The sequence below is a fragment of the Strigops habroptila genome, chromosome 15, assembly GCF_004027225.2.
Source record: "Strigops habroptila isolate Jane chromosome 15, bStrHab1.2.pri, whole genome shotgun sequence".
Lineage (NCBI taxonomy): Eukaryota > Metazoa > Chordata > Aves > Psittaciformes > Psittacidae > Strigops > Strigops habroptila.
The window spans coordinates 10,458,173-10,485,638 of NC_044291.2; the positions used below are offsets into that span (position 1 = coordinate 10,458,173).

The 27,466-nt window shown below is 49.6% G+C and overlaps 1 protein-coding gene across 4 annotated transcripts; it reads left to right on the forward strand.

Moving 5' to 3' along the window:
* Nucleotides 1-22: 22 nt before the first annotated feature.
* On the forward strand, nucleotides 23-26,909 carry SLC31A1 (solute carrier family 31 member 1). 4 transcript variants are annotated; one of them, XM_030507043.1, is made up of 6 exons: nucleotides 23-82; nucleotides 16,073-16,134; nucleotides 21,714-21,872; nucleotides 24,326-24,398; nucleotides 24,786-24,954; nucleotides 25,620-26,909. In XM_030507043.1, the coding sequence occupies exons 3-6, from the start codon at nucleotides 21,777-21,779 to the stop codon at nucleotides 25,819-25,821; spliced, it is 540 nt and encodes a 179-aa protein (XP_030362903.1). In that variant the 5' UTR covers nucleotides 23-82; nucleotides 16,073-16,134; nucleotides 21,714-21,776; the 3' UTR covers nucleotides 25,822-26,909. The 4 variants fall into 4 exon arrangements, with proteins under 4 accessions (XP_030362903.1, XP_030362904.1, XP_030362906.1 ...); XM_030507044.1 differs by lacking the exon at nucleotides 23-82 and adding an exon at nucleotides 6,624-7,300; XM_030507046.1 differs by lacking the exon at nucleotides 23-82 and adding an exon at nucleotides 10,795-11,147.
* The last annotated feature ends 557 nt before the right edge of the window (nucleotides 26,910-27,466 follow it).

A 27,466-nucleotide genomic window follows, 5' to 3' on the forward strand; every position in this document is an offset into this window, starting at 1 on the left:
AAGGGCCCGTCAGGGGGCGGGGCTTCAGTGGACACGTCAGAGGGGGCGGGGCCGAGCAGGCGGTGCTCGTGGCGGTCGCGTGGTGAGTGACGTGCCGGGGTCGGGGGGGTCTCGTTCCCGGGGCTCCCCGGCGCTCCCCGCGGTCGGGGGCCGCCTGCCCGGCCTCGCCGAAGCGCGGGGGTCAGGGCGGTGCGGCGGGAGGTGCCCCCGCGGCGGGGCCCGGGGCGCGGTGTCGCTGCAGGCCCGGCGCGGCGACCGGCAGCGGGTGTCCCCGAGGTGACAGCTCTCCCCGGGCAGCCCTCGCCCCGCCGGGGACCCGGGGGCACCGCGCGGTGTCTGGTGTGGCCGGGGGCGGCCTCACGGCGCTGCCCGCGGGCTTGGCGCGCTCCGCCCGGGCACACGGGCGCTGCCCCGCGCCGGGTTTGGCTCGCACGTTGAGTTCCGAGGGGCGGCAGGCGGTGTGGAGCACACACCTGATCCCCGCGCATCGGCAGAGTTCAGAGGTGTGTAACGCCTGAGCTGCCCCTCGTTAAGTAATTCTCCACCTTCGCTCAAGCCACCTTGTGGCTTGAGAAATTTACCTGTTCTGGTTGGTTTTGTCCTCCTGAAGAGCTGCTACCGCCCGGTGCTGTGTGGCACCCGCTGCCCTGGCTTCAGTGTCAGTGTTTCAGAACCAGCTGGTGGTGAAATGCAGCAAAACTGAACGCAGGGAGAGCGAAATAGCAGCGAAGGTTGAGTGGTTTGCTGCCTTTGGGGGTTCTCTGGCACTGCTTGGAAATTTGTAGTAATAATTACTCACAGGACAAGGGCAATGGCTTTAACCTGCCAGAGGGGAGATTGAGAGGAGCTCTGAGGCAGAAGCTCTTCCCTGTGAGGGTGCTGAGGCGCTGGCACAGGGTGCCCAGAGAAGCTGTGGCTGCCCCATCCCTGGCAGTGTTCAAGGCCAGGTTGGACACAGGGGCTTGGAGCAACCTGCTCTAGTGGAAGGTGTCCCTGCCCGTGGCAGGGGTTGGAACTGGAGGAACTTTAAGGTCCCTTCCAACATCCCCAGGCTGGGATGGTTGAGTCTGAGAATGAAGTTGCCAGCGCTGTGTTTGCAGCAGTTTGGGGGGATATTGCAATGAGAATCCAGCACAATTGGGATATTGATGATTTCACTTGAGTAGGGGGAGTAGTAAGTAGCTTTTCTATTGCAGAATGTGTGATTGTGTTGGAATGAAACCTCCAGAAGTTCAGAAGCCTTGTTTCTGTTAAAAAAAAACCCCAAACCACCTCATGCACACAATAGTTATACAGTAATAGACACCTCAACATGAGGAAGAACTTTCCGTTGAGGGTGGCAGAGCCCTTGTACAGGCTTCCCAGGGGGGTTGTGGTCTCTGGAGACCTTCAAAACCCACTTGCTCCTGTGTAACTTGTTCTGGGTGCCTTTCCCTTGGCAGGAGTTGCACTGGATGATCTCCAGAAGCCCTTTCAACCGTAATGATGCTGGGATTCTGTGATATGATGTAAATTCTGTATGGGAGCAGCTTGTTCTATCTTGATATGACAGGTAGACATGAACTTCAAATAGAATGTGGTTCCTGCCTTCCTCAGATGAAGAGATAGTTGCTTGCTTTGCCTCCTTCCATATTTCCATCAAGTGGGCAGTAGATAGATATCCTAAACAGTGAAGACGTGTGTGGCCAAGTCCTAGTGCTGCACTTGAGTTTAGGTTCTTTAGGTCCAGGTAATGTTATGTCTGTACCCACCTTTTTCTCTTAGTACAAAGTTTAACTTGGAAAGCAGGGAAGGATTCCCATCCTGGGAGCAGTGTGTTAACCTGGGAACCCCACGTGCTTTCCCACACTGGGGTTCAGCGCTGGCAAGTCGGGCTGTGGGTGAGGTAGGAGGGAGCAGGCAGGACATCCTGCAGCCATGGCCAGCATCCTAGCTAAGCCCGGCCTAAGCCACTTGCCTTTCTTAATTCCAGCTTTATTCACACCCCTCCTCTGCGCTGGAGTTTGCAGTGGCCTCATGGCTCCACATGAATTCCCAGTCATAGACCAATTTTTCCTGTTTGTGCTCAAATTCCAAGCTTTGGAATGCTTAATAGTGTGGCGTTTTGTCCAAAGGTGATTAAATGCTCTTCCAAGTGTTTATTAAATTCACTTTTAACCTGTTTGATCTTAACTTGCCTCTGCTTGAGCCTGAGGTAAATAAAGCTGCTGCAGTGCTTCTCATGAGTGATCTTCTAGTCAGGTTAGTGTGGAGTTCAATGATCCCGATTCATGGCATTTATGATGTAATATCTCCTGAGGCTTTCCTCAAGCTTTGGATTACACATCACCTTTTTCCCAACCTCCATGAAAAAGGGGGCCTTGGAATGTGTCAGTATTGCTGTTTAAATGCACGTTGGCTTCATAAGTGTGGTTGTGCTGGTGAAGCTGACACCACACAGAATCAAAGCGGTGCTTTTGGCTCCCAACACCAGAACTGTTGCAGTAAGCAGGTTTGTCCTTCCACTCCCTCCCTCCAACCAAAAAAAAAAGAATTGGAAGGAATAAAAGCAGCAGTTGAGGAGTTTCAGGCTCCCCCACAACTAAGGACTGGGAATTTTTTATTGCTGTTTTCCACTGAGAGCTTGCTGCTTGTTGGGAGTTACAAAGAATTACTTTAATTTCATATATCAGATTCTAATCTAGAGCAGCTTTTTAACTAGGCTGGGAATTAGAAGCATTTCTGCCAGTAGTGAGCAGGAATTAAATCAGCTTTCCAGGTCACTTTTGCATGTTTGCTGCTTTGTTTTAAAGGAGTATTCCCTGCCAAGTACTCTGAGTTGCAGTGGTGCAAGGACAAAAAGGTTTGTGGTTTCTTCTTTTCTTCCTTTTTTAGACAGGAAGTTTGGGAGGATTCTGCTTTTACTTCCCCCTTTACAGTGTCACTTCAAGTTTTGGATTAGTGAGACCCTCTATATGCTTGAGGAGGGAGGGTGTTGGGAATGCTGATCTTTAACAGTCTTATCCTACAGAGGAGAAGATTGACCACATTCACGCAGAGAGTTTGGACTCAGGGCTCTAAGGAGCTTCCAGTTCTCTTGGTTTCCAATCAGACATTAGGTCAGAGAGAAGACAGAACTTTCTGCTCTTTGAACTAAACTGCAGTATTTTCTCCTTTCCTTTTTGCTGTCTGCATTTGCTGCAAAGACCCCTGTACCCAACAGGAAACTCCCTTCCCTGCAGACCTGCCCCTCCACGCTTGGCTGAAGGTCACCTGAAAGGCAGCAGTAGCCACAGCAGCACTTGGTGAGGTTCAGCTGGAGCAGGCTGCTGCTGTGACCTTCTCCAAAGTCTGCCAGGAAGTCCCTGGGAGTCCTGGCAGCTTTTTCTTAGGGAAGGATGAAGAAGATTGAGTCCAGTTTGTTGCTTTTCTTTGGGAAATCCAATCTTGGTTAATCCACTGCACTGTCTTTTGTTTCAGTCTGATTTTCTGGACATGTTCCAAATCAAATCCCAGGGCCTCCAGACCAGTGATTTCTTCAGTAACCTTTTCTCAGCTGAGAGCTGGAATCTGCTAATGCAGGGAATAATGGGACTAGTTATTGTAAATGAATTAAACTCCTATTTTGCTACTCTGGAAATTAACTTTCTAAAGCCTTTCATCTGTTGGTCCTGGAATTAGACTTCCCTGGTTTAGAAGCCAATCTGGAAGTGGGAGGCTGAGATGAAATACCTCCTTTTTGGCCTTCCTTCTCTGTTACTACAGACTTTAATGTCATCTTCTCATCATCGTTTTTCCCAACATCTTTTCTTCCCTGTGTCTCACCAGTTCATGCTTGCCAGGGCCCTGTTGATTCCTGCGCCTGCTGGCTGGAGCAACTGCTTTTCTTTTTGCTCTTTTCACCCTGCACATATATAATGTTAGAAAGTGCCACAGTTGTTGTTGTACCGCAGATGTGAATGTCATAATCAGTTTAAAAAGTTGTACCTGTATATAATCTGTTCTGTATAACATATGTATAATCTATAACCTGTATATAATCTCTACTGTTTATCTAAATTAATATAGCAGACTGTGGCAGCTCTGCATCACAGGCCAAGATGTTGTAAGTGACTGAACATCTATTCTCACTGATGCTCAGCACTTCCAGTGCCTGAAGGGGGCTACAAGGATGCTGGAGAGGGACTCTTCGTCAGTGACTGGAGTGATAGGACAAGGGGTGATGGGTTTAAACTGAAACAGGGGAAGTTCAGGTTAGATACAAGGCAGAAGCTCTTCCCTGTGAGGGTGCTGAGGCGCTGGCACAGGGTGCCCAGAGAAGCTGTGGCTGCCCCATCCCTGGCAGTGTTCAAGGCCAGGTTGGACACAGGGGCTTGGAGCAACCTGCTCTAGTGGAAGGTGTCCCTGCCTGTGGCAGGGGGTTGGAACTGGATGAGCTTAAGGTCTTTTCCTACACAAACTAGTCCGTGATTCTATGTATCAAGCCTGAGAAGCTGGGAGAACACTAGCAAAAGGATATAACTATATGAACTGAACAATGAGTTCACTGAGGTCTCTCCTGAGACTTCATGAGACCTGCTTCACTTTAATGAAGTTCTTTTTTCCCACACATGCTCGTTGGTTATCAGGGATTCAAATCTCATTCCTCTGATGAAGGTACATGAGCTTGGAATATGAGCTTCGGGATATATTTAGCTGATCTTTTGGCTAACCTGGGTAAGAGAAATCTTAACATCTTGGCTTTTTTTTTCCTTCTTAAACACTTAAACACTTAATGAGTCTCTCCTGGGGGAAGGAGTGCAGGTGGTAAATTTGCTTTCAGGCTTTTTTTCACATTAGGGGGAATTTACTTGGACCTGGGTTTGTAGGATAAAAAGTGCTTTCAGGCTACCTCCAAGCTGCAGAGCACTTCCTGAGCTGACAGGCTGCTGCTCTCCAGCCAGCGGCTGGGCTGCTCCTGTGGGAGCTGGGAAAGCAGCTGCTGGAAGGGTTTATGGTTCAGCCTACTCGTGGAGATGCTTGTCCCTGTGAACCAACCTGCTCCTTCTTGGACTGCTGTCAAATGGTGCATGTGCTCCATATGGGAATGTTGGAGCAGCTTGGTGCAGGCTGTGTGCCTGGGTGCAGCCCAGCAGCTCCCTGCAGTCCTGGCTGTGTTCTCCACATTGTGTCTGGACAGAGGCTGCACTGGGAGCCACTGGGAGCCAGGGATCCGATCCATCAGCTCTGTCTCAGTTAACTTTTCCTGCTCTGAAAGGCGCTATTCTGAAGAGATTTGTCAGCACGTTGTCACAGCTTGACTTGACTTGCATTTTCAAGCTTGCACCCTTTACTTGGGAAATAAAACCACTAACAGTCATGGAGCAGGCTCAAACCAGTGCTCCCAGCAGGCAGGTGATCACAGGTCATTCTCCTCCAGCCCTCGGGAAGTGGCAGCAGTGGCTGCTGCCAGTGCAGTGCTCAATGGGAGAGCTGTGAGATACCATGTGCACTTCCGATATGGCGAGACAAGCCTTGTACATCAAGGTGATAAGGGAAGCAGAAGTGCAAGCTCCAAAGGAACACACCCAGCCCTGGAGTACTGTGGCAGTGAAATGCCACTCACGGTGTGGGTCTGGGTTTCTCGGTCGCCTTTTTTATGCTTCCCTTGTTTGCCTGAGCTCCTGCTCTGATGGACTCAACAAGAGGCTGAGTCGCAAGTTCTGGGTTCTCTGCCAGGAGAGTTTTATACAAATAAAGGTGCCATCACCTTTAGTGCCCTTCATTACCTTGGGATAGGATGTTATCTCACAAGGGTGTGCTCAACCTTAATGTTTAAGGTGATGTCAGGTGAGGCTGAAGTATGCTGGAGGAGTATGGTACAGGTACTGTCAAACTGAAGCCTGAACCGAAAGTGTGTACTTGGGACATAGACAGCGCCCTCGTGTTCCTGCTACAGGTTTGGTTGTACTTGTAAAGCCATTTTTATGCTGCTCTCTTCATAGGAGGCACAAACAGAGCAGTGTCTGTAGGATCTCCTGCTGTATGGATGGTAAAGCCTCATATATTTTATTCTGTTTTGCCTCTTTTGTAAGCAGTAGTTTATAGTAGTTTAAAACAGCTTTTGGCAGCAGCACAACTTCCCTTAATTAGCTGAATTCCCTCCAGTACATCATGATAATAAGATCATGTGCACTGCTTTTATACTCTTGCTTTTGATCTTGCTTGAAACCACTGCCCCACAATGAGGACCCGTGCATCGCAGAGCACAGTACAGCCTTACTCCTTGCACTCCTTCTCTGTCACATTTTCTCCACCACAGCAGTTGCTGACGCCAGCTTTGGGATCAGGAGGTCAGGGAGTCAGCTGCCCTGACAGGGCTTGTCGTGTACACGTTGAAGAATTCCTGCACAATCTGTGGTACATCACCTATTACTATCACCCATCACCTTTTCCTGGTTGCTGTTGTTGGTCTGCTGCCTGTCCCAGCCCCAGGAGAAGGGTCTGGGCACTTCTGCAGCCCATACACTGCAGCCTCTCCCTTCAGCAGCTCCAAGTGAAGGCATCGGCCACCACTGGGGTAGATGGTGCAGAACCCCCCTGAAGCTGCAGCCTTTGCTTTCCAGTGAGTGCCCCCCATAATCCCTGAGGGTGAGGTAGAATGAGTGCCCCGACCTGTGCAGATGGCCTGTGGAATGTCCCTCTGAAGAGGTGCCCTCCCTGCACACCCTTCAGGTCAGGGAGTTCTAAAATCTCTTTGCATTTTTGCAAAGACCTCCTAAGAAAGACTCAGGAGTTGCTTTTGCTGTTACATGGATCTTTCTGTGAGCATCCCAGTCCTTGGGCTGGTCCTACCATGATGGGCTTATGTTCAGTAGGCTGCATAGTCCAAGCAGTAAATATTGATCTTGGGTCAGATGAAATCTTTGCTGTAACAATAGGGATTGTCAATGTTTTGTGAGGGATGGTTTCCCCCACAGCAGAATGTAGCAGCAATCCCTGCTGCCCCTGTCCCTGCTGCTTCAGCCCTTACCCCTGTTCAGCACAGCTCAGAGAAGCTGAACACAAATATTTCCCACTTGAGCATACTACAAGTCATGGGTCTGGTTTGGAATGGGCTGCAGGTCAGGCAGTAAGTATGCTTAAAGCGGAGTAAAAGTGCTCATAGGTAAATCCAAGCAGTGGTTAATGATTAGCCTTTGATACAGATACTGATGTGGGTTCTGCTTGTCAGCATTATCTGTGAGTTTAGAAACTTTGATCCGTCTCAGACTTGTTGCCTGTTTGAAGAAGACAAACTGCTCTCCTGGAGTCAGGAGGTGGAAAACTTGGCTCTGGAAGAGTAAGTACTCAGCTTTTTTAGCTCTGAATCATGTTTGTTTGGAGTAGCAGCTCTGTGGCAGTGCAGGGGTTTGGAAGCTGGGTGGAAAAGGCCATATTTGAAGCTTGGTCCTGGGGTCACTCATAACTCGAACAAAACTCCTGTTGATGGCTGTTTGTTTCAGCGTTCCATGCCCTAGAGGTGGTCCTGTCAGAAGAGTGTCACGAGGCCAAGGCTCTTCCAAAGACACGTTCCTTCCCAGAGAATGGCTTGGTTTGGTTGCCCCTTCCCTCTTCTTCATATGGCAGGAGGTCTCCTCCCTTGCTGACTTGAGTGAAGGTGGGATTGTATTTTGGCATTTCCCACAGTGAAAATGTAGAGGTGCTCTGTTCCATAGACTAGGGCTATGAATTTGTTCTCCAAACTCCTGCAAGTATTTGCATTACTGCCTGGAAGCTATTTATATGTCACATGTTCCATCCTCTTGGTGGTGTTTGAGATCATGGAAGAAGAGTAGGAATGTGCCTCTGGTGATGTATAGTTTGGTCTTAACCATCAGCTGAAACAGAGATTGACTTCCTGGGCTTAATCGAAAACACAGTGGGATGGATTTTGCTGCTGCTGCCCTGGGTTCTACCCTGCATTTTGTTCAGAAACAGCTTCAGGCTTCTCAAAACAAGAGGTGTTTTGAACAATTGAATTCGGTTCTTGGCTGTGGTGGAACAAGCTTTTGTTGTGAGGGAGAGTCATTGATGCACAAGGCAGTGAATGCGCATTCATTTCCCTTCTGCAAGTAGGGAAAGCATATTTCTAAAAGTCATTCTTGCAAGCTATTGGGTTTGCAGTCAAAAGCCTGCATTTCAAAGGTGACCCTGGCCCACCAGAGCTGGAGTTGGAAGCCCCAGTGTGTTCCCATAGGAGCTGACGTCAACAACACATGGTTATTGCAGCAACATCTGGCACAGGCCGGAACGTGACAGCCCCAGGGAAGGTGAATGCTTGAGTGGCCACCTTAAAATGCTGTGTTTGCACATGGACACACATCTGAGGAGTCACTGTAGCAAACAACTGCTTACATGTGAAAAGCAAGGGATGAAACGTGCTCCTGGGATTGTTGGTCAAGGAAGCGTTCACATGTGGAGGAAGCCAATGGCACAATGAAGGTGTTTCACTGTGATGAGTCTGTGGCAGTACTGGACATGGAAAAATGTGTGTGAATTGCTTAAACCAGTGTGTCCCGTATCATGTGTGGAACAGATTCCTAAAAATTACCACTGAGTTCTGGAGGGTGGTTTTCTTCTTGTGATATTCTCAAAGCATACCTGAAAGCCAGTTCAGAACTTGTACACATGTTGCCCTTTCCGGGCTAAGTCTCATTATGATGTTGAAAAACAGCCAGAGGGGAAAAAATGAGCTTGTTTTCCAGGTGTGGAGGTTTGTGTAAATGGCTGGGTTGTTATCAGCTGACCCATTAACTTGTTGTTACCACTGTGCTGCTGTGCCTCAGGCATTGCCAAAGTTCCCAGGAGGGAAGAGTTCTCTGTCAAAGGATTTGCAGTATTTTCAAGAACAGGAGCTTTTAGTTCAACTACAGGATCTGTATCTGGGTCCAGCTCTCCAGAGCACTGAGCTGCTCCTCACCATCTGCAAGAACAGATAAGTCCTCGCTGTGTGCAGGGTATCAAACTAGATGTGCAGTTGTTATGCTCAGGGGGATGCTGATGGGAGGCATCCTGCTCCCACCAAGCCTGCTTGAGCAGAGAGGTGGGACTAGATCATCACAGGATGTCTCCTAAACCTCAGTAGTTCTGTGACTGAAGATCTTAACCACCAGTCGTCCTGTGGTGAGCTATGGAACAGGGACAGGGAGGGTAAGATCTGGGAATCGTCCTTCTGTGAGTCTCCTGGATCATCTGTGTTGATGGACTTTAGGCGTCCTTTTATGAGGCCTGTAATAAACCACCCATTTTATTACCCTCAGCATTAGTTTTATCTATGCAAGACAAGGGTATTTATGGTGGTCGTGGATACCATCTGCAATCTTGCACCTGTATTAAAGGCCAGGAGATGCACTTTTAGGCCACATTGAGTCATGCTGCATTTTTGCAGCTGCATTCTTGCTTGGGAGTGGACTTGCTTACGCCTGGTTTCATTTTAGAACCACAGAATCCCAGAATGGTTTGCACTGGAAGGGACTTTAAAGCTCCTCCAGTTCCAACCCCTGCCACGGGCAGGGACACCTTCCACTAGAGCAGGTTGCTCCAAGCCCCTGTGTCCAACCTGGCCTTGAACACTGCCAGGGATGGGGCAGCCACAGCTTCTCTGGGAAAAGTCTGTGCCAGCGCCTCAGCACCCTCACAGGGAAGAGCTTCTGCCTAAGAGCTCATCTCAGTCTCCCCTCTGGCAGGTTAAAGCCATTCCCCTTGTCATGTCCCTACAGGCCCTTGTCCAAAGCCCCTCTCCAGGTTTCCTGGAGCCCCTTTAGGCACTGGAGCTGCTCTAAGGTCTCCCCTTCAGGAGCCTTCTCTTCTCCAGGCTGCCCCAGCCCAGCTCTTTCAGCCTGGCTCCAGAGCAGAGCTGCTCCAGCCCTCACAGCAGCTCCGTGGCCTCCTCTGAGCTCACTCAAGCAGGTCTTTTGTGTCTCCTGAGATTATTTTACAGTTTTACGAGGCTTAAGGCTGGAAGGCACCATTTGAAGTAAGTCTGGTCAGAGCTGCTTTTTACTGTTCAGCCTGGTGCATGTCCTTCCCACCTTAGGAAACCATGGAGCAACGGTTGATCAGGTATTAACTTGGAAGCAGTACCCTGGCTGATATCCTGTTATACCCAGCGTTCCTTAGAGATTGAATGCTTCTGCATGTGATCACTGGATGGTCACATACACATCTGCTTATTCCCTGGGCAGAGACACCATTTAGTGTGAGACAGGCTGGCTCCTTTCGTACATACCAGTGCTGCGGGTGGTGTGAACCTACAGGAATCTGGTGCTGAATTCATGAGCACAGTGAAGAATCTTGTATGCAAAGGGGTTTTGTTTTGATTTTAAGATCTAAGTTTTCCCTTCATTAACAAAAAAGTCTGTGGTAGGTAGAAGAATCCATGCTGGAGTTGTTCTTGATTGGGGCCTATAAAAGAGGAAGAGAAATTCTTCACTAGGCCTGTGCTTTCTAAGGAAGCACAGGTTGTGTAATCTCACAGGATACATGATACAAATCTTGCAAGATACAGTTCCAAATATTAATTATTTTTTTAGATTAAAAAGTGTTTGAAGCATATTGCAAGCCTTAGAACTCTTTATCCTGCCAGAAGGGAGATTGAGATGAGCTCTTAGGCAGAAGCTCTTCCCTGTGAGGGTGCTGAGGCGCTGGCACAGGGTGCCCAGAGAAGCTGTGGCTGCCCCATCCCTGGCAGTGTTCAAGGCCAGGTTGGACACAGGGGCTTGGAGCAACCTGCTCTAGCGGAAGGTGTCCCTGCCCGTGGCAGGGGGTTGGAAATGGATGAGCTTTAAGGTCCCTTTAGCACAAACCAGTCTGGGATTCTGTGGCTGTGATCTCACTCATTCCTCAGCATACGCCAAGGCAGCAGGATGTTTCCCGCTCTCTGGCCATGTGGATCACGTCTCCATGGTCACAGTTCCTGTGCTCAGCTGTGGAATGTCCCTGCAGAAACCACACAGAGGATAAGGAAGTGTCTTATTTGTTCAGGAGATTACGTAATGTTGGAAAATACCGGTCACATGGCACTTCTTTTCTGTCTCCTCTGCCCTGCTGCTGTCCTGTTTCTCTTCACCACTAAGGAGGAGGTTTGGGCAGCTTCTGCTGACCAGCGAGCATGGGGTCCTCGGGTGGTTTCTGACCAGTCATGCACGGTAAGCAGGCAGCTCTCAGCTACCCCCACATCCCAGCAGGACCCGTGAAGCCACTGGGATTTAAAGCCATTCTGCCTTATTTCTGCTTAAACACAGCATGGTCCCTGTGGGGAAGAGGAGACCTTCGGGTTTCTGCTCCCTGGGTGCTGAATACTGGCATTTTGTGGCATGGGTACATATCATGACAGGGGTGTTGTTCATACTCTGGATGGTCTGAGGAAGAGAGATGGAGCTGGGATAAGTGGCCTGCCAGGCTGTGGACCTGGGATAATTGCTTCAGGAGTCTTTGACGTGCGCAGGGTTGCTGAAGAGGTTCTTCTGTCGATGCCCCCTGGGAATTGCCTTTGATGGAGACTTGTTAATACTAGCTCTGAATCCATGCTGGCATTGGCTATAAGGAGTTTTGGTGTCTGACATGCTTTTGTAGGAGCTGTTAGCCTGGATGTTGTATAAAGAAATTGTAACGTAGCATCCTGTGTCAGTTTTGGCGTCTCTAATGCCATGGTTTGCTCTCCAGATGAGTGCTTGAGTCAGCTTTTGTATGGCACCTTCTCTGCTTCGGAAGCTGGTAGGCCAGCTTGGACGGGGCTCGGAGCAACCTGCTTTAGTGGAAGGTGTCCCTGCCTGTGGCAGGGGGTTGGAACTGGGGGAGCTTTAAGGTCCCTTCAACCCAAACCATTCTGTGATGATTCTACGATCCTTATCACCTTTTAACTAGCACCACCTTTGCCACCACTTGAGTTCTGTGTCTGCTGATGCAGCATCTCACCCTTCTGAACACTGACTAATGTTTCTTGGCGTTTGTTAGCAGTGAAGAGTCCAACTTGTGTTTGACATGTCTGTTCTTGGCCCTCTGCTGTGGTCAGCGGGTGGGAGGCTCTGTGCCAGGAGAGTTGTGCTTTGTTCCTGAGCTGCACTTTTGAATTGCTCAGTGCAGAATAGTCTCTCCAGCTGGGGTGGTCAAACACAGTCAAGGGTGGAATATGCGCAGTTCCTCTGAAAGCATCCAGCTGGGGACTTGGGTTAATTTGGGCTCACTGAGGTTGGAAGTACTTGTGTTTGACCAGGGTGGTAGCAGGTTATTGCTGGGGCAGCAGAATGCTTCAGTTCACATAATTTCTGACGTGTTTCTCCAAAATCTGTTTGCTGTGTCCTGCCTGGTGGTCCTGTTCATGCGCACAGTTCACCAACTGTCCTCAGCCTCACGACAGCTTTCCCATCTGTCCATCACTCAGAATAGCTCCTTTGCACCACGCTTCTGTGACAAATGAGTGCTGAGCAGTATCTGCATGTTAGCAAGCCTGTACCTGGTGGTGTTCCCAGGACCTGCCTGCTCCAATCCCAGTGCCATTCCTGGTATCATGCTCTTCCTACTGTTTTGCATCTGTTAGGGCAAGGACTTTTGTAATTGCATGAAAATGATCTAGTTGGGTGTACCCACTGCTGTGCTGTGAGCTCCAAAGCCTATTACCCACCTCCAGAAACGTTCTCACTTCTAGCACTATGTGGGGGACAGGAAGAAGCAGCTCATGGCTGCCGTGCTGAGGAAATGGTGTGATTGTCTCATGTCCTGCCAAGAGTGGGGCAGCCTGAAGAGTATGTATAGGTGGTGACCCAGAGGTTGGACTCAGTGGTTGGAGGCATAGATCGGTCTCCAAGATTGCAGTTCTGCTTTCAAAGAAAAGCTTAATGTTCACTGGTCTGTGTGGGATCATGTCCAGGATTCTCTTTACAAGAGGGGAGTTCCTGCTGATTCCTTGCTGATGTAGTCCCTCTGCATTGCTGACCCAGTGTTTGTGAGACAAAGAGACAAACCAAGGAGTAACGGTGTTGGTTCTGTCACCTCTTGCTAAAGGTTGATGTGGTCATTGTGGAAGTAACCTGCTCCACTGAGGCAAGGACTGAGAGGTGGCCAGCACAAGTGGAGGAGCCATTATAGGATAGGATGGGATAGTTGAGTTGGAAGGGACCTACAACAGTCATCTAGTCTGACTGACATGTTAGAGTTTGGGACCCTTTGTGAGACAGCCCTGGATCGCTCGTGATCTCAATGCAAAGCTGTACGTGTGCTCCAGGTGCTTGAGCCTGTGCTGTCAGCATCAGACTCCTCTTGCAGAAATGAGGTCAAGAGCCAGAAGAATCTTGGCAAGGACCCTGCAGTTTTGCCATGCTTCTCAATAGTATCCTTCCTTTATTGCTTTTCCATCTCCCGTAGTTTGGGTAAAAGCAAAACGCTTGGCTGCAGAGGAGGCTGCTTCTTGCTCAGCCTACCTAACGCCCTGTACACATCTCTTGCCAGCACTCCTCAGCCTTTCCTCTGATGTGATCAGTGTCAGTCTTGGGGTTTCTGCTCTGCAGGATTGTTTTCTCCTGCCTTTCAGTTCACTGGGCCCGTTAACGACATGGGCTGGTGTGATGCTGCGCTTCATGGAGCTCAGGGCATTGTCCTGTAAGGAACACTCTGTCCTTAGTTGTTTTTTCTTCTTCTTGTTCAAATATTTAGAGATTTCCTGAGGAGTCTGCAGAAGCTGGAGGATGAGGAATGACCGTCCCTGTGTAGGGCAGCAGATCAAGCTGGGTCTCTAACAGAAGGTGACCAGACAAGTTTGCTATGAAAATAAACCCCATCAAAGGGACGTGATGGTGGCCATGCTGAGAGGAAGAGCTCTGGCCCCTGCTCAAGTGATGGGGGTTGTGCTGAGTGAAAGCCACCAGCTTTGCCTTAGCTCTAGAGCTGTGGTTCACAGCAAAGCACAGGACCTTAGGGCTTGAACCCATGCTGATACTTCATTAACTTCTTTTAATTTTAATTAAAAGTTGATTAATGTGTATAACTGTGCTGAGCTGTCAAATAATGTGCAACTCTGGGAAGCCTGTGTGAGCCAGCATCTCAATTGGAATCCATGGTCTGAATGGGACCACTTTAGGGGCTTTTTTTGCCATGTCCATGAGTGCCGTGTGATAGTTACATGGGGAGGGAGCTCTTGGGGACAGAGCAGCCCTATGATGAGAGAGACAGATGTGTATTGGAAGTATGGAATGTGGGAAAGAAACCCAAGGATTTGGTAAGAATAATACAAGCAGGGGGTGGCAGCCAGAGCCCTGCAGGATGGAGGTTTGTAGCTCAGGTAAGCGTGAGAAAACAGCAAAATAACTCCACCTGGCAGGGCAGAGCCCCACAGACCCCCCGTGCGTTCCCCCAGGCTCCAAGGAAGGGGCATGTACTCGCAGAGGGTGACTGTTGGCCGCAGCAGTGTGGTGTGGCTGTGCCACCGAGAACCTGAGCTGAACCTTGGCTGAATCTTTCTCCCCCAAACCTCCCTGAGTGGGTGGTGGGAGGCTTTGATCCACCCCCTGCTCACATCCTGCCTCCAGGGTTTGACAGAGGCACTTGATGAAAGGGTCTTTCTCAGCCTGGGCAGGTACCATTGCTCGTGGGCTCATGAACAACAGGACATTCTTGATGTGCCATGTTCTCTGCTGTCCCCCTTCAGCATCCAGGACTGGGCTGAAATGGTTCCAGCTTTTGATCCATGATGGAGGAGGATCACCTCTCCTGCGTGGCTTTCTCCCCTCATGGAAAACTAACAGCCCTGTAGGTTACTGTTAAGAGCCCATTCTCCTGCTTGTACTGTGTGTGATAGCTGCTGAAGAGCTGCTGTCTCCTTGCTGCCAGCTTGGCTGCGTCTCCCTTCCACGTCCCTGCTGACTGCTTCATCTCTGCATGTCACAGGCTGCCCAGACACCGGCCCCTTTGGAAGCTGCACACAAGATGTTGTCTGTAGCCCTGCTCAGCTCTTTTTTTGCCCATCATTCTCCACTCCCTGCACTCTACCCCCAGGCATCACAAGCTGGACATCCTCCAGAGTACCTGTCTTCTCCTTCAAAAGCTTCTGAAACCCAACTGTTCAAGTAGCTCAGCTGTATCCCTTTTGCTTACAGGTGGAGAGGGACAATGTGCTCCTCTCCCAAGCCATTCCTTTCTCTTCCTTGCTCTTCATCCAAACCCGTTCTGGTGTGTAGAGCTTCTAGGAAGCCTTAAATGTCTGGTAAAGGTTTTTGGTTGGGGCTTTGAGGAGGTGATACAGGACCAGGCCAAGCCACACAGCTCTGCTGTGAGCTTGCAAACATCCCTTAAATCCTTAATATAGCATTAAGAGCTTCTTCTGCAGGAGTTGAGCAAAGGAAGGGCAGAGGTATGCAATTATGGGGTGTGCTGGGCACAGCACAGTCCCTCCTGTGGCAGGGGGTTGGAACTGAGGGAGCTTTAAGGTCCTTTCCAACACAAACCAGGCTGGGATTCCATAAGGTTTAGTGTGCCTGTATAGCTTGCTCCAGAAGGGCTCTGCTTGCCGTGTCTGGCTACTCCTGTAGTATGAAAAGGTAGGATTAGGCTGTGCCTTTAGGAGCTAAACCTGGATCCTGGGGGAGGCACAGCAAGCGCCCCCCTTTGGAGAGGAAGCAGTTAAAGTTGTCCTCTTTGCCAGGAAACTGAATAAATGAAGCAGTGCTTAAGCCTCAGGGTGACTGGCTCAGAGCAGTCAGTGGAGACCAGGGCTGAGCCAGGGAACAGTGCAGCAGTGTCTGCAGCTCCCTGCCTCCCCTCCCACCTCCATTTGCAGCACTTCAGAGGAAAAACAAGGATTGGGCTTGAGACCACAAGCTGGAAGCCCATAGAGCTCACACAGTTGTCAGCTGGGCTGCTGTAAGTAGAGCACTGGTAACTTCTGGTTGCCTTTTCCATTGCTCATGTGTTTTATACGTGGCATTCCTTTGTGGCACGCAGGAGTGAGGCGGACGTGATGTGCAAGCGGGAGATCTTTGCCTTTCCAGCATGTTATTTCTGATCTTTTTTCCCTTGGATTACTCTCAGGAGCTTTCATTTGAATTCTCAGTAAATCTTACCAGGTGTTTTTCACTTTCAGGAGAACAGAGGGAGCTCCTGACCCTGTTCTGGCTACCAGCAGCGCTCGTGGGGAGACCCTAGGTAAGAATCACTCCAGCTGAGTGTGGAGGCAGGAGTTTGGAGGCTTCTGCACAGGAGCCAGCCCCGTCAGCATGGCTCTGGTGAACCACTAACTGGTGTAAAGGAGACTGAAGAGGGGTTTTTTAAGGCTCTGTTGCTTTTGGGCACAGCCAGTGGAATTAGTTTTATTCCTTGCTTTCTCAGCACTGGCATGGGAAAGATGAGGCGCTGTTTTGAAGGGAAGAGTTTGCTGCTCTAATGGGTGTTGATTTAGGACTCTTGTTAGTCCTGTCAGACTTCTGATTTGGAAAGGGGCTTCATTCCTTTTGAACGTGGTTTTAAGGAAGCTGTTTGCACACCGTGTTTCAGGCCCAGCTGATTTGTGAAGTACTTTCTGGGAGCTTGGCAGATCCTTCCCATAGTCTGTCCTGTTTGAGCACGTCCTGTGTTTCTGCATTAAAAGCTGTATCTCCCTTGGGGGTCTGGAAGGCTCTTTGCCACAGGCAAAACTGTGGCAGGATGCTAGATTAACAGGGCAGAAACAACACATTGGGAAACTCTGGTGGAGGTTCCGATAATGCCCATCATTTTATGGTTAAGGCCTGCTTGAGAAGACTGCTTTGTGTTTGGCATCTCAGCAGGTCCAGCCCATTTGCCCGCTGTTTCTGTTGCACTGGTAGAAGATACCATCTCTCCTTCCTTTCCTGTGCCCTGGAGTTGCTAACGTGGCTTCCTTGTGTGTGTGGAGTGAGGCAGCACTGGTTACATGTGGGTGGAGGGTGAAAGTACATCCTGATGCTGAGCTGGAGCTGGGAGGTTGCTATTGTCAAATGCTGCTCCAGGCTGCACATGTCCCTGCCCCAGCTGGGTTTGCTGAGCTTCCAACGTACTCCATTGCAGTGGAGGGGTAGAAACCCCTGAGCAGAGCCTACCAGAGTGCTGAGGTCACTCCTATCCGAGGAGAAATCCTATGTGTAACTCTGAGTCTTGCTGTTTTCCTTAAGGATTTGAGGGCTCATGAAATGCAGGCTGTGGCTCCTCTGCACTGGGGTGACAGCACCAGGAGGGAAAGAAAGAAGCCCTGGAGAGAATTTCCTCATTCCTGTCTCCTGTCCCACCCTGTTTGTTTTCTTATGTGGTAGAGCTATTGCAGAGTACAGAAAAAATCTGTGTGTGTGTGTCCCTGATAAGTGCAGCATGGAGGTAGGGGCACCCTGAGGTCTGTGCCCTTCAGGTGGGTAAATGCTTTGACATACTTGAGCCTGCTGCAGCCAGGGTCTGCTCCAGACCCCTCACCAGGGTGTGCTCAGGAATCCACGCCAAAGCCTCTCTTTATCTCTGTGCAAACATGGGAGCAGGGAGAGACAAGTCACCCATTCAGGCAAAAATACCTGTTGGAGTGCTGGGTTTGTACAAGACTAAACCTATTTAAAGAACTGGCAATATTAGAAACTTATGTGTGGGGTTTTTCCTCCAGGTGTGGAGTCAGACTTGTTAAAAAGTGCCTTTCTTTTTGTGATACACACAGCTCCATCTCAGCTTGTCTCTTAGGGTCTGTGCAAGCAAATAGACATTTGCAGCTTGAAATATTACACAGCCTGTTGCTGCTGCTGCTCTAGGTGTTGTTTTTACCTCAAAGCACAGGTAGAGACCTCCTAAGTTGTAGCTCAGTGACTGATTGTGCTGGGGTGTTCCACTGGAAGTGATTTGTTTTTAAACAGGAATGCATCCACATGTCGGTTATCTTTAGTAACACAAAAGGCAGCTCAAGTGGCTCAGTCTGGGTTATTTCCTCTTATTCTACTTAATATCGTACAATCACAGACTGGTTTGGGTTGGAAGGGACATTAAAGATCACCTTCCTAATATCTAATTAATATATCTAAAGAACTTCTGCCTAAGAGCTCATCTCAATCTCCCCTCTGGCAGGTTAAAGCCATTCCCCTTGTCATGTCCCTACAGGCCCCTGTCCAAAGCCCCTCTCCAGGTTTCCTGGAGCCCCTTTAGGCACTGGAGCTGCTCTAAGGTCTCCCCTTCAGGAGCCTTCTCTTCTCCAGGCTGCCCCAGCCCAGCTCTCTCAGCCTGGCTCCAGAGCAGAGCTGCTCCAGCCCTCGCAGCAGCTCCGGGGCCTCCTCTGGCCTCGCTCCAGCAGCTCCACGTCCCTCTTGTGCTGTTGCCCCAGAGCTGGATCAGGACTGCGGGGGGGTCTCCCCAGAGCGCAGCAGAGGGGCAGGATCCCCTCGCTGACCTGCTGCTCACGCTCCTCTTGATCCATCATCCTTCAGGATCTCATAAAATATCTTTCAGTGGTGGGTAACTGCAGTAGGGGGTTGGATTTGGTGTTGGAGCACCCTTATAGTAGGGGGAGGGTGAGAGGGAGCTATACAGGTGAGCACCATGTGTGCTCTTTGTAACCTCTACCAGGACCCTGCTCATCCACATGCAGCCACTTGATTGCTAATACCCTGTAAATATCTAGAGAACACATCCCCTGTTTCCCCTTTGTGAGGACCAGTGATGGTAAATCAGTGAGCATTTGGACACAACCCGACCACGAAGGGAGTTTTTAATGTGGTGAACAGCCAGAGCTGCTGTGGGGCATGTTGGAACCCGTGGAGTTTGGCAGAAGCACGAGATCCTGAGAAGAATAAATAATGGGATTGGACAGTAGTCACTAGCAGGAATGTTGCAGCCAAAGCACATTAACGTGTCAGTCACATGGAGGAAGAGGAGGGAGGAGATGAGGTTTTAGCTGGGGAGAGGGGAAGTTCTTCCATTACTTCTTTCCTCTCGTGGCACACTCACCTTTGATCCATGGTGTAATTCCCTTGGGCTGTTCTTCTTCCTTCCCTGCTGCACAGGACAATTTGAAGCTTGTGTGTCTTGGCAGAGGATTCCTTTCCCAAGTGTTTGTGTTTTGGGACTTCAGTGCTTGAACATTTCATCTCTGAATGGGATCATCTTCAAAGCTGTGCTCTGTGAAAATTGCACCATGTGTTCTGTAGCTATCCTTTGGGAATGCTTTTTGGTGTCAGGTGAGCTGCTGCTTGCATGAGTATTAATTCTTGAGTTCTCCCCTGGCACTGCTGACTTAGTTTCCTTGTCTTCCCCCAGTCTTTAACCTCTTTCCTTGCTCTTTTTAATTTAACTCCAAAGCCTGTTGAGATCCCCCTGTCACCAAGGCTCTGTCAGGCTGCGTGTCCTGGGCCACCAGTGGTTCCTGCACACCAGTGTCCTCAGGTCACTGTCTCAGCACCAGCTCTACCATGGGCTGGTTGCCCTTCCGGGTTTGTTTGCTGAAAGCTCCTCTAGAGTTTCATTTCCCCTGTCCAATCTATATATATTCACACCAATGTGTTCAAACACCATAGAGGCTTTTAGCTTAAAAAGCTCCTTTTCCCCACTTACAAGCACTCCTGATGGTTTATCTGGGAGGAAGCACATCTCTGTTGGGGTGTAACCCCAGTCAGCACCTGAGCACCACAGAGCCATTGGTGGGATGCGGAGGGAGAGTTGGAACAAGGTAAAACCAATGAGTTAAGAACAGTTGAATAATTGAAATAAAGTAAAATAATAATAGGAATAGGAAATAGAGGAATAAGACCCAGGAAAGACAAGTGGCACATAGTACAATTCTCACCACCCGCTGACCCATCCCAGCCTGTCCCAAGCAGCAATTGGCTCCTCCCAGTCAGCCTCCCCAGTTTCTATACTGGGCGCTATGTGCTGTGGTATGGGTCAGGTGTTCTGTCTCTGCTCCCTCCCGGCTCCTTGTGCCCCTCTTCACTGCCAGAGCATGAGACTGAAAAGTCCTTGGTCAGGGTAGGTGTTACAGAGCAACAACTAAACCACCGGTGTGTTACCAGCGTTATTCTTAGACTGAAGTAAAACCACAGCACTGCCCCAGCCACTAGGGACAAAATTAACTCTATCCCAGCCCAAACCAGGACAGCCTCCCCTCATGTTTTTCTTACACTTTGATTTAATAAAGTGTCTGTACTTTGTTTTTTATTTCACTTGGTTTTCCTTGAGTGTTGGTCTGGGGTGGGGCAGTACAGAGTATTCCAGACAGGGTCTGGCACAGCAGTGTCAGTACTTAGGTTCGATGGTGTCTCACTTGGACTGTGGGGGGGTTGCCTCTGCCTGGCTCTGTCATGCTGAGTGATGCTGTTATTTCAAGCCTGATGGTGTTCCCAGGTTGCTCTTTCCACCTCGTGACTTTTCATAACGTGGGGGCTGCACCCCCAGAGCGTGAGCAGCAGGTCAGGGAGGGGATTCTGCCCCTCTGCTGCGCTCTGGGGAGACCCCCCCCTGCAGTCCTGATCCAGCTCTGGGGCAACAGCACAAGAGGGACGTGGAGCTGCTGGAGCGAGGCCAGAGGAGGCCCTGGAGCTGCTGCGAGGGCTGGAGCAGCTCTGCTCTGGAGCCAGGCTGAGAGAGCTGGGCTGGGGCAGCCTGGAGAAGAGAAGGCTCCTGAAGGGGAGACCTTAGAGCAGCTCCAGTGCCTAAAGGGGCTCCAGGAAACCTGGAGAGGGGCTTTGGGCAAGGGCCTGTAGGGACAGGCCAAGGGGAATGGCTTTAACCTGCCAGAGGAGAGACTGAGATGAGCTCTTAGGCAGAAATTCTTCCCTGTGAGGGTGCTGAGGCGCTGGCACAGGGTGCCCAGAGAAGCTGTGGCTGCCCCATCCCTGGCAGTGTTCAAGGCCAGGTTGGACACAGGGGCTTGGAGCAACCTGCTCTAGTGGAAGGTGTCCCTGCCCATGGCAGGGGGTTGGGACTGGGTGAGCTTTAAGGTCCCTTCCAGCACAAACTAGTCTGTTATTTCAGAGCAGAAATTGTCCCAAGTCCCATCCCAGGCTGTGCTGGGTGCAGAGTGCAGAAGCTGTGTCCCCATCTACCCACAAGCTGTACTTTTAATGCAGTGTGTCCAGACATACTGATTTGCAGTAACCAGATTAGGGATTTGCACTGGCAGCCTTTGGAGTGTGTCTCTCATTGTGTGTGATGTGATTAGAGGGGAGATGTGACAATGGGAAGCTCATGGAAATGAAATTGGATTGCCTGGGGCTGTTGCAGACCTTTGCCTGGTAATAGGTCTTGTACCACCTAACATAATTTCTTTGTTACACATGTCCCCAATAAAATGCATAACTGTCAATTAGGAGAAATATTGACAGCTGATTCTTTAGTATATGCAATTTAAAATGGGGCTTGAGGTATTTTTGCATCTTGCATGACTGCAATTGAGAAGAGACTTAGGTTTTTTGTCTTTTTACAGATAGGAAATGTTCCTTTATACTGAGCACTGGTCCCCATGAGCTACCTCAATCACATTAGGCTGCCTTGCTGGCAGGAGGATTGAGGGTGGTGCAGCAGTAGGATGATGTAAAGCTCAGGGGGACACACCTCCTTTAAACTGTCCTGCTCACTTTGCTGTGGGTCCTCTGTAGTCACAGTGCAGCACCACGAGGATGCTCCAGAAGCCTATCCAGAGGCAGTAGTTCTCAGTGGCTCAGAGTATTTTCTCTTGCAGTAGCACCAGAGAAACCATATTCTGATTAGTGAAGTGCTGCTTCTTACACTTTTGGTTTCTTTTTCAGGGTCCCGCTTTTCTTCGTGCCTTTTTGAATCTCTCTGTGGTAAGGATACCTCACGATCACCCCATGAACAGCTCCATGTTTCCAGCCACACATCCTCCTGAGCATCACCACGCAACGACATCGTCAGGTCACAACCATGGATCTGACATGATGATGATGGTAAGTGGAAAACTTACAATTAACCAGAGAGCTTTTCCTTGTCTGTGGTTCAGAGTAACTTCTCATATTGAAGACTGTGCTCCTGAGAATCAGACTGGTTTGGGTTGGAAGGGGACTTAAAGCTCCTCCAGTTCCAACCCCTGCCACGGGCAGGGACACCTTCCACTAGAGCAGGTTGCTCCAAGCCCCTCTGTCCAGCCTGGCCTTGAACACTGCCAGGGATGGGGCAGCCACAGCTTCTCTGGGCACCCTGTGCCAGGGCCTAAGTTTAATCGGAACTTAATCTTAGCTTTAGAAGGTGTGAATCAATCCAGACCCAAACAAGGGCCCCATTGTGGCTCTTCAGGAATGAAGGAGTGGCATGAGGTGGTAGGCAACACAAAATGCAGTTCAGAGCTGGAGATCCTTTGGCAAAATGGTCTTTTCAAGCAAAGACCTTTCTAGCAGCCAGCCTGGTGTCTGCTCTCCAGCCAGGTAAAGGCAGAAATGTTAAGTAAGCTTTTTCCTGCAAGAAATGGAGCTGGATGGAGTTCTCCAGGCTGTTGGTGTTAGCAAAAGCCTTAACTGGCACTGAGGGGGCTGCACACCAGTATGATGGATTGTGCTGACCTGCACACGACCAACCTCTGTGCCCTTTTCCTTCTGAACTCAGTATGCACTGGGCTTGGGGAGCAAAGTGCTACCAGGGCACTTTGCCACATTGGCATTAAAAGGCTGTGTTGGTGCTGAATCCTGCTGCTCTAGCTAACTCTGATTTAAACAGGTTCAGACTTGTGTCTGCCGAGCTCACAGAAGCTTTGCAGAGATCCTGGCCAGAGTTTCCCTGGAGATGGCCAGGGATGTGTGTTTGTGTGTAGCCAGTTCTCGGGATGTTTTCAGCTTTTTCTCCCTTTTCTGAGTACTTTTGGAGTGAGTTTCTGATTATTAAAACCTGACTCTTTAGGGTTAAACTTTGAAAGGAGGGGAGAGAGGGTGCATTTCCCTTCCAGATGGGATTGTACTTGGGAGTACATTGCAAGCCTTCAGTTAGAGTTTGCCCAGCTGTGTGCCCCGAAGAAGGCAGTGAGGATCACTGGCTGCTTCTACTTACACTGCAAACAGTGTCATAACAGGAGAGGACCAGAACAGCCTCCCCTTTGGGAGCATGGCCCAGTGCGAAGCCAGGGGTGCTGGTGGAACTTGCAGTCCAGTGTTGTCACTGATGCCCTTGTGAAGCTCTTCGTCTAATCTAACAGCTCAGCACTGGCACTCCTTGATCTGTTTCTTTCCCTCTAAATGCTGTTTCTTTGCCAGTGCCAAGTGCTCTTACCTTCAGTGGTGGTTACAGGACCCTGCCTAACCCTGCAACTGAAAACTGTGATTAATTGCACAAGATTCTGAACTAACGTTGCATGTAAAACTGTCAGGGAAGGAAGCAAATAGGTACCAGCACCTTAGATCATGGACTGAACACGTTTTAACATGTATGTATTCCCATTCCCCACTTGCACCAAGTACAGGCTCTGTTCCAGCTGTGGGTTACAGAACTGGGCTGCAACACTCTGTGGTTTGTGTGGGGTTTGTTTTAAGTGTGAAAACGTTACATTCATTAAAGAAACAAAAGTACTCTCCAAAAGCTGTTCTGTAGTTCCTGCTCTCAGGGTAGTGAATGCTGATTCTTAGAGACACTGAAATTAGTCGTAACTCTGACCTTCAGCAAATAACCTTCATTAAGCAATGAGGGGAGTTGAAAGAGAAGTTCCTCCAGCTTCAGGACATGCTGAACTGCAGTGTATGTACCTAAATGGGAAGATGACATGAACCCCAGCTGGCTGGGGATCACTGATGTCTCCCCTTCCCACAGCGTTCACTCTGCAGGTTCAGGAGCCCTTGTTTTCACCCAGGGGAAGCTGTGCTCCTGCTTTATCTACTCTTTGTTGTACTTGTATTTAGGCATCTGTTTCCCATAGGATATTAGGAGGTTCTCTAGGGAGACTGCTGGTACAGTGCAGGATAGGGCCAGAAGATTCGGCTACACGAGCCTTTATCTATATGAGCTCACACGAGGTGAGGGTGGGGAGAAGTGAGTGTACCCCAGGCCATGAGTGGTTACGAGGAGGCAGGGGTGAGCTCCACAGAGACATCCCCAGTCCATGCCTGCTGCTGATGCTGCAAAGAAGAACTCTGAAAGCAAGGAGAAAGCATTTTCCTGTAGCAGGTATTGTAAAGGGCAAATCTGCCTGGGGCACTGCCTCAAAAAAGCTGCCCACTGGAACCTGGAGCATCACTGGCCATGTCTCACTTGTATGTGTTACACTGGATTTACTGAGGAGTTTCTTTGAGTCTCCCTGGTGACCAGCTGGAAGGGTCCAAGTTCTTGCCATAACACAAAAGCCTTTCCTGACTCTTGTTGTGAGCTCTGTCTCAGGATGAGCTCCTCAGGCTCATCTTGATGTTCTTTATGTTTTGGGCAGGCAATGACTTTCCACTTCAGCTATGAGAATGTGCCGTTGCTGTTTTCTGGACTTACAATCAATACTCCTGGAGGTTAGTAAAACTGTCTTGTCCAGTCCCAACAAACGGTTTACCAGTGATTAATGTTTCAGGAACCAACTTGCTCTATGCCAAAACCGCACATGCACACGGCATTGAGTCTGTGTGAGATGGCTTCTGTGGGGTGAAAGAAAAGGGGAGATGTTTGAATAGTTCAAGAATTTGGCTGGTTTTACTACAAAAGGGAGTGCTGCTTTCACTTCATGGGTGGAATTCCAGTTAGTGCCTGGCTGAAAGTGACATTTTCCATCCACACGTGCGTGACCAGCCGTAGCCTGGGCAGTGGGACGTGGCTGTGGAATCACACAGTGTCTTTTCTGACGTGTTTTGAAGCAAATGTCTCCTGTTGCTCAGATACGATAACGTCTCCTCTCTTGTCAGAAATGGCTGGTGCTTTTGTGGCTGTCTTCTTCCTGGCCATGTTTTATGAAGGCCTTAAGATTGCCCGGGAGTGTCTGCTCCGTAAGTCCCAGGTCAGCATTCGCTACAACTCCATGCCAGTGCCAGGTCCCAATGGCACCATCCTGATGGAGACACACAAAACTGTGGGGTAAGAATTTCCCTTCATTCTAAGACACATTAATTCAGCAGCTGACAAAGGTGAAAACTGGGACAGGAAAAGCTCCGCTTTATGCAACCAGTATTACCCTCTGCAAAGTGTATGACTCCAGACTGGGAGACTGCTCCACACGGGGCTGGAGTCACCTGCCCACCCTTTAGGATGGGGAACAAGGGAAAGGAAAGCAACAAGGAGTCAGATAAGCTTGGTTAGTTTCCAGAGCAGTAGTGAACACATTCAGGGGGTTCCCAGGAACAGAATTTGGGTGTAGAGCCAGTGACCCTGACAGGAATTACTTGGGATCCTTCTGTTGGCAGGCAGACAAAGCCTCTACTGAGGAAAAAAAGCCATTCTGCTAATTTGAATGTGGGGGTAAAATAAGCTGTAGAAGTCTGTTTCTCTGCTAAATGTGTTGCCCTCCTGGTAAGCACCATGATGTCTTTGCCATCAGTCAGCTCTGGGGGGAAAACCACAGTTACAAGCGACAGATGGATGCAGAAGTCTGTGTCCAGGCTGCTCTCTTACCTTCTCTGCCATCTCACACCCACCTTGGCATCCTGTCAGCCTAAGCTGAGCTGCCTTTTCTCTTTGGGGATGTGCATTTTCCTGCCTTTGTCTCTCAGATACTTATTGTTCCTTGGGTTTTGTGTTCCCAGACAGCAGATGCTGAGCTTCCCTCACCTCCTGCAGACTGTGCTGCACATCATCCAGGTCGTGGTCAGTTACTTCCTCATGCTGATCTTCATGACATACAATGGATACCTCTGCATAGCCGTGGCAGCCGGCGCAGGGATGGGCTATTTCTTCTTCAGCTGGAAGAAGGCAGTTGTTGTGGATATCACAGAGCACTGCCATTAACAGTGGACACTGCCCAGAAGCCTCTCCACCCCACTGCTCTCTGGAAGAAAAGGGATCTCTTGAAGGGAGGGATCCTTCCTAAGCTGAAAGAGAATCAATATACAGAAAATCAACTGGAGTTCACCACAGGTTCCTGGCTGGGGTGCAGGGATGTGAGGAGCTGGGGCGTGCTGCTCCCTTGCTGCAGGGCAGCAGTGTTGACTCGAGGGTCCCATGGTTGCCACTCTGGGCCAGGATTTGCTTTAGTCTTAGATTATGCCGTGATTGAAATTAGTTGGCTGACAGAAATGTAGAAATTATTCTTTAAAAAAGAAAACAAAAAACAAAGCATTTATTTTTAAATTGTAAAAGCTCATTTGGGAGGGTTTTAAGAACAGCAGGTAATGACCAGAGTCACCCATGGAGCTACATGTGTGAATGGCTGTTTTAATTCTACTTGTTTCAAGCTGTACAGAATGCCAGGGGACATCTCCCTGGCACTGTGGCTTTTGGGGCCAGTGACACCTTCTGATGCAGAAGGAAGTTTTGGTGCTGCACCTCGGACACGCTCAGATGTGTGCTGCAAGGGAGTACTTGACATAAGTGTGTGGCCCGGGGTCTCGATGGCCTGTCCCCAAGTCCATCAGTGTGTGATGAGTGTTGATAATGTGATGTATCCAGCAGCATTACTCAGCTTCAGGTGGTTACATCTGTGTTTGGCTGATTTCACTTCCCAGTCATGGAAGCGCACGGAGTAGATGCAGGACAATTGTGTATTTACAGGGCAACAAGACTGTAAATAACCCATTGAACCGTGTTTACTTCATGTTGGATTGCACCTGGATGGAGCTAGAGGTGGGCTTTGGTTGACTAGAACTAGTTCAGTAAACAAGGTAAGAGCTAAGTAGTGATTTCATGACACTGAAGGTTAAGATTTCTGAAGAGGGCATTCCTTGGTGGAGATGAAGGAGGCAAAACAGCCGTGTTCCTGTAAAGGAGAGATCTGGGGAAGAGAAGAAAGGAATAAGATAGAACTGAGCAGCCTTTGGTCTCTTCTCAGGTGAAATTTGGAGCAGTTTGGGCTGATTAAAAAGTATTCCTGACCCAGATGACTCCTCTTTGTCTTAATAATCGTGCTGTGACATGTTAGCTTGCAGGTGCAGGAGTTACCCGTGCTGGTGGTGCAGTGAAGAGCTCTCACATGTTGTGGGCAGGACAGGCTGTGAGACGGGCAGAGGCAGCTTCCCGCATGTGCGATGCCCACCACACACACTGGCTTTTCTACGGAGCAGGTTTGGTTTAGTGCTTTGTTATGAAACTGCTTCTCGTTGTAGGAAGTGTTGTGCAGAGCGTGGTGCAGAGTTGGAGTCCCCGTCCCACTCAGGATGCCCAGCTTGTGCTTTAACTGGCTGAAAGGGCTGAGGGTGGGATTTTCACTGGAAAACAGGCACCACCTGCAGACTGGGACTGATGCCTGGGATGTGCCTTGAGAATAGGGAATCCTCTTGAGGGGAAAGTGTCTGGGCACGTGCAGTAGCACTTTTCTCTCTGGAGGTGCAACTAGTCCCACTGCTGGCAGTAGCTGTGTAAGGAAAGTCGGGAATTACATTTCTTTAGCCTGGAAGCAAGGCCCATCCCTGTGGAGGTGGGTTCTTTGGTGTTGATG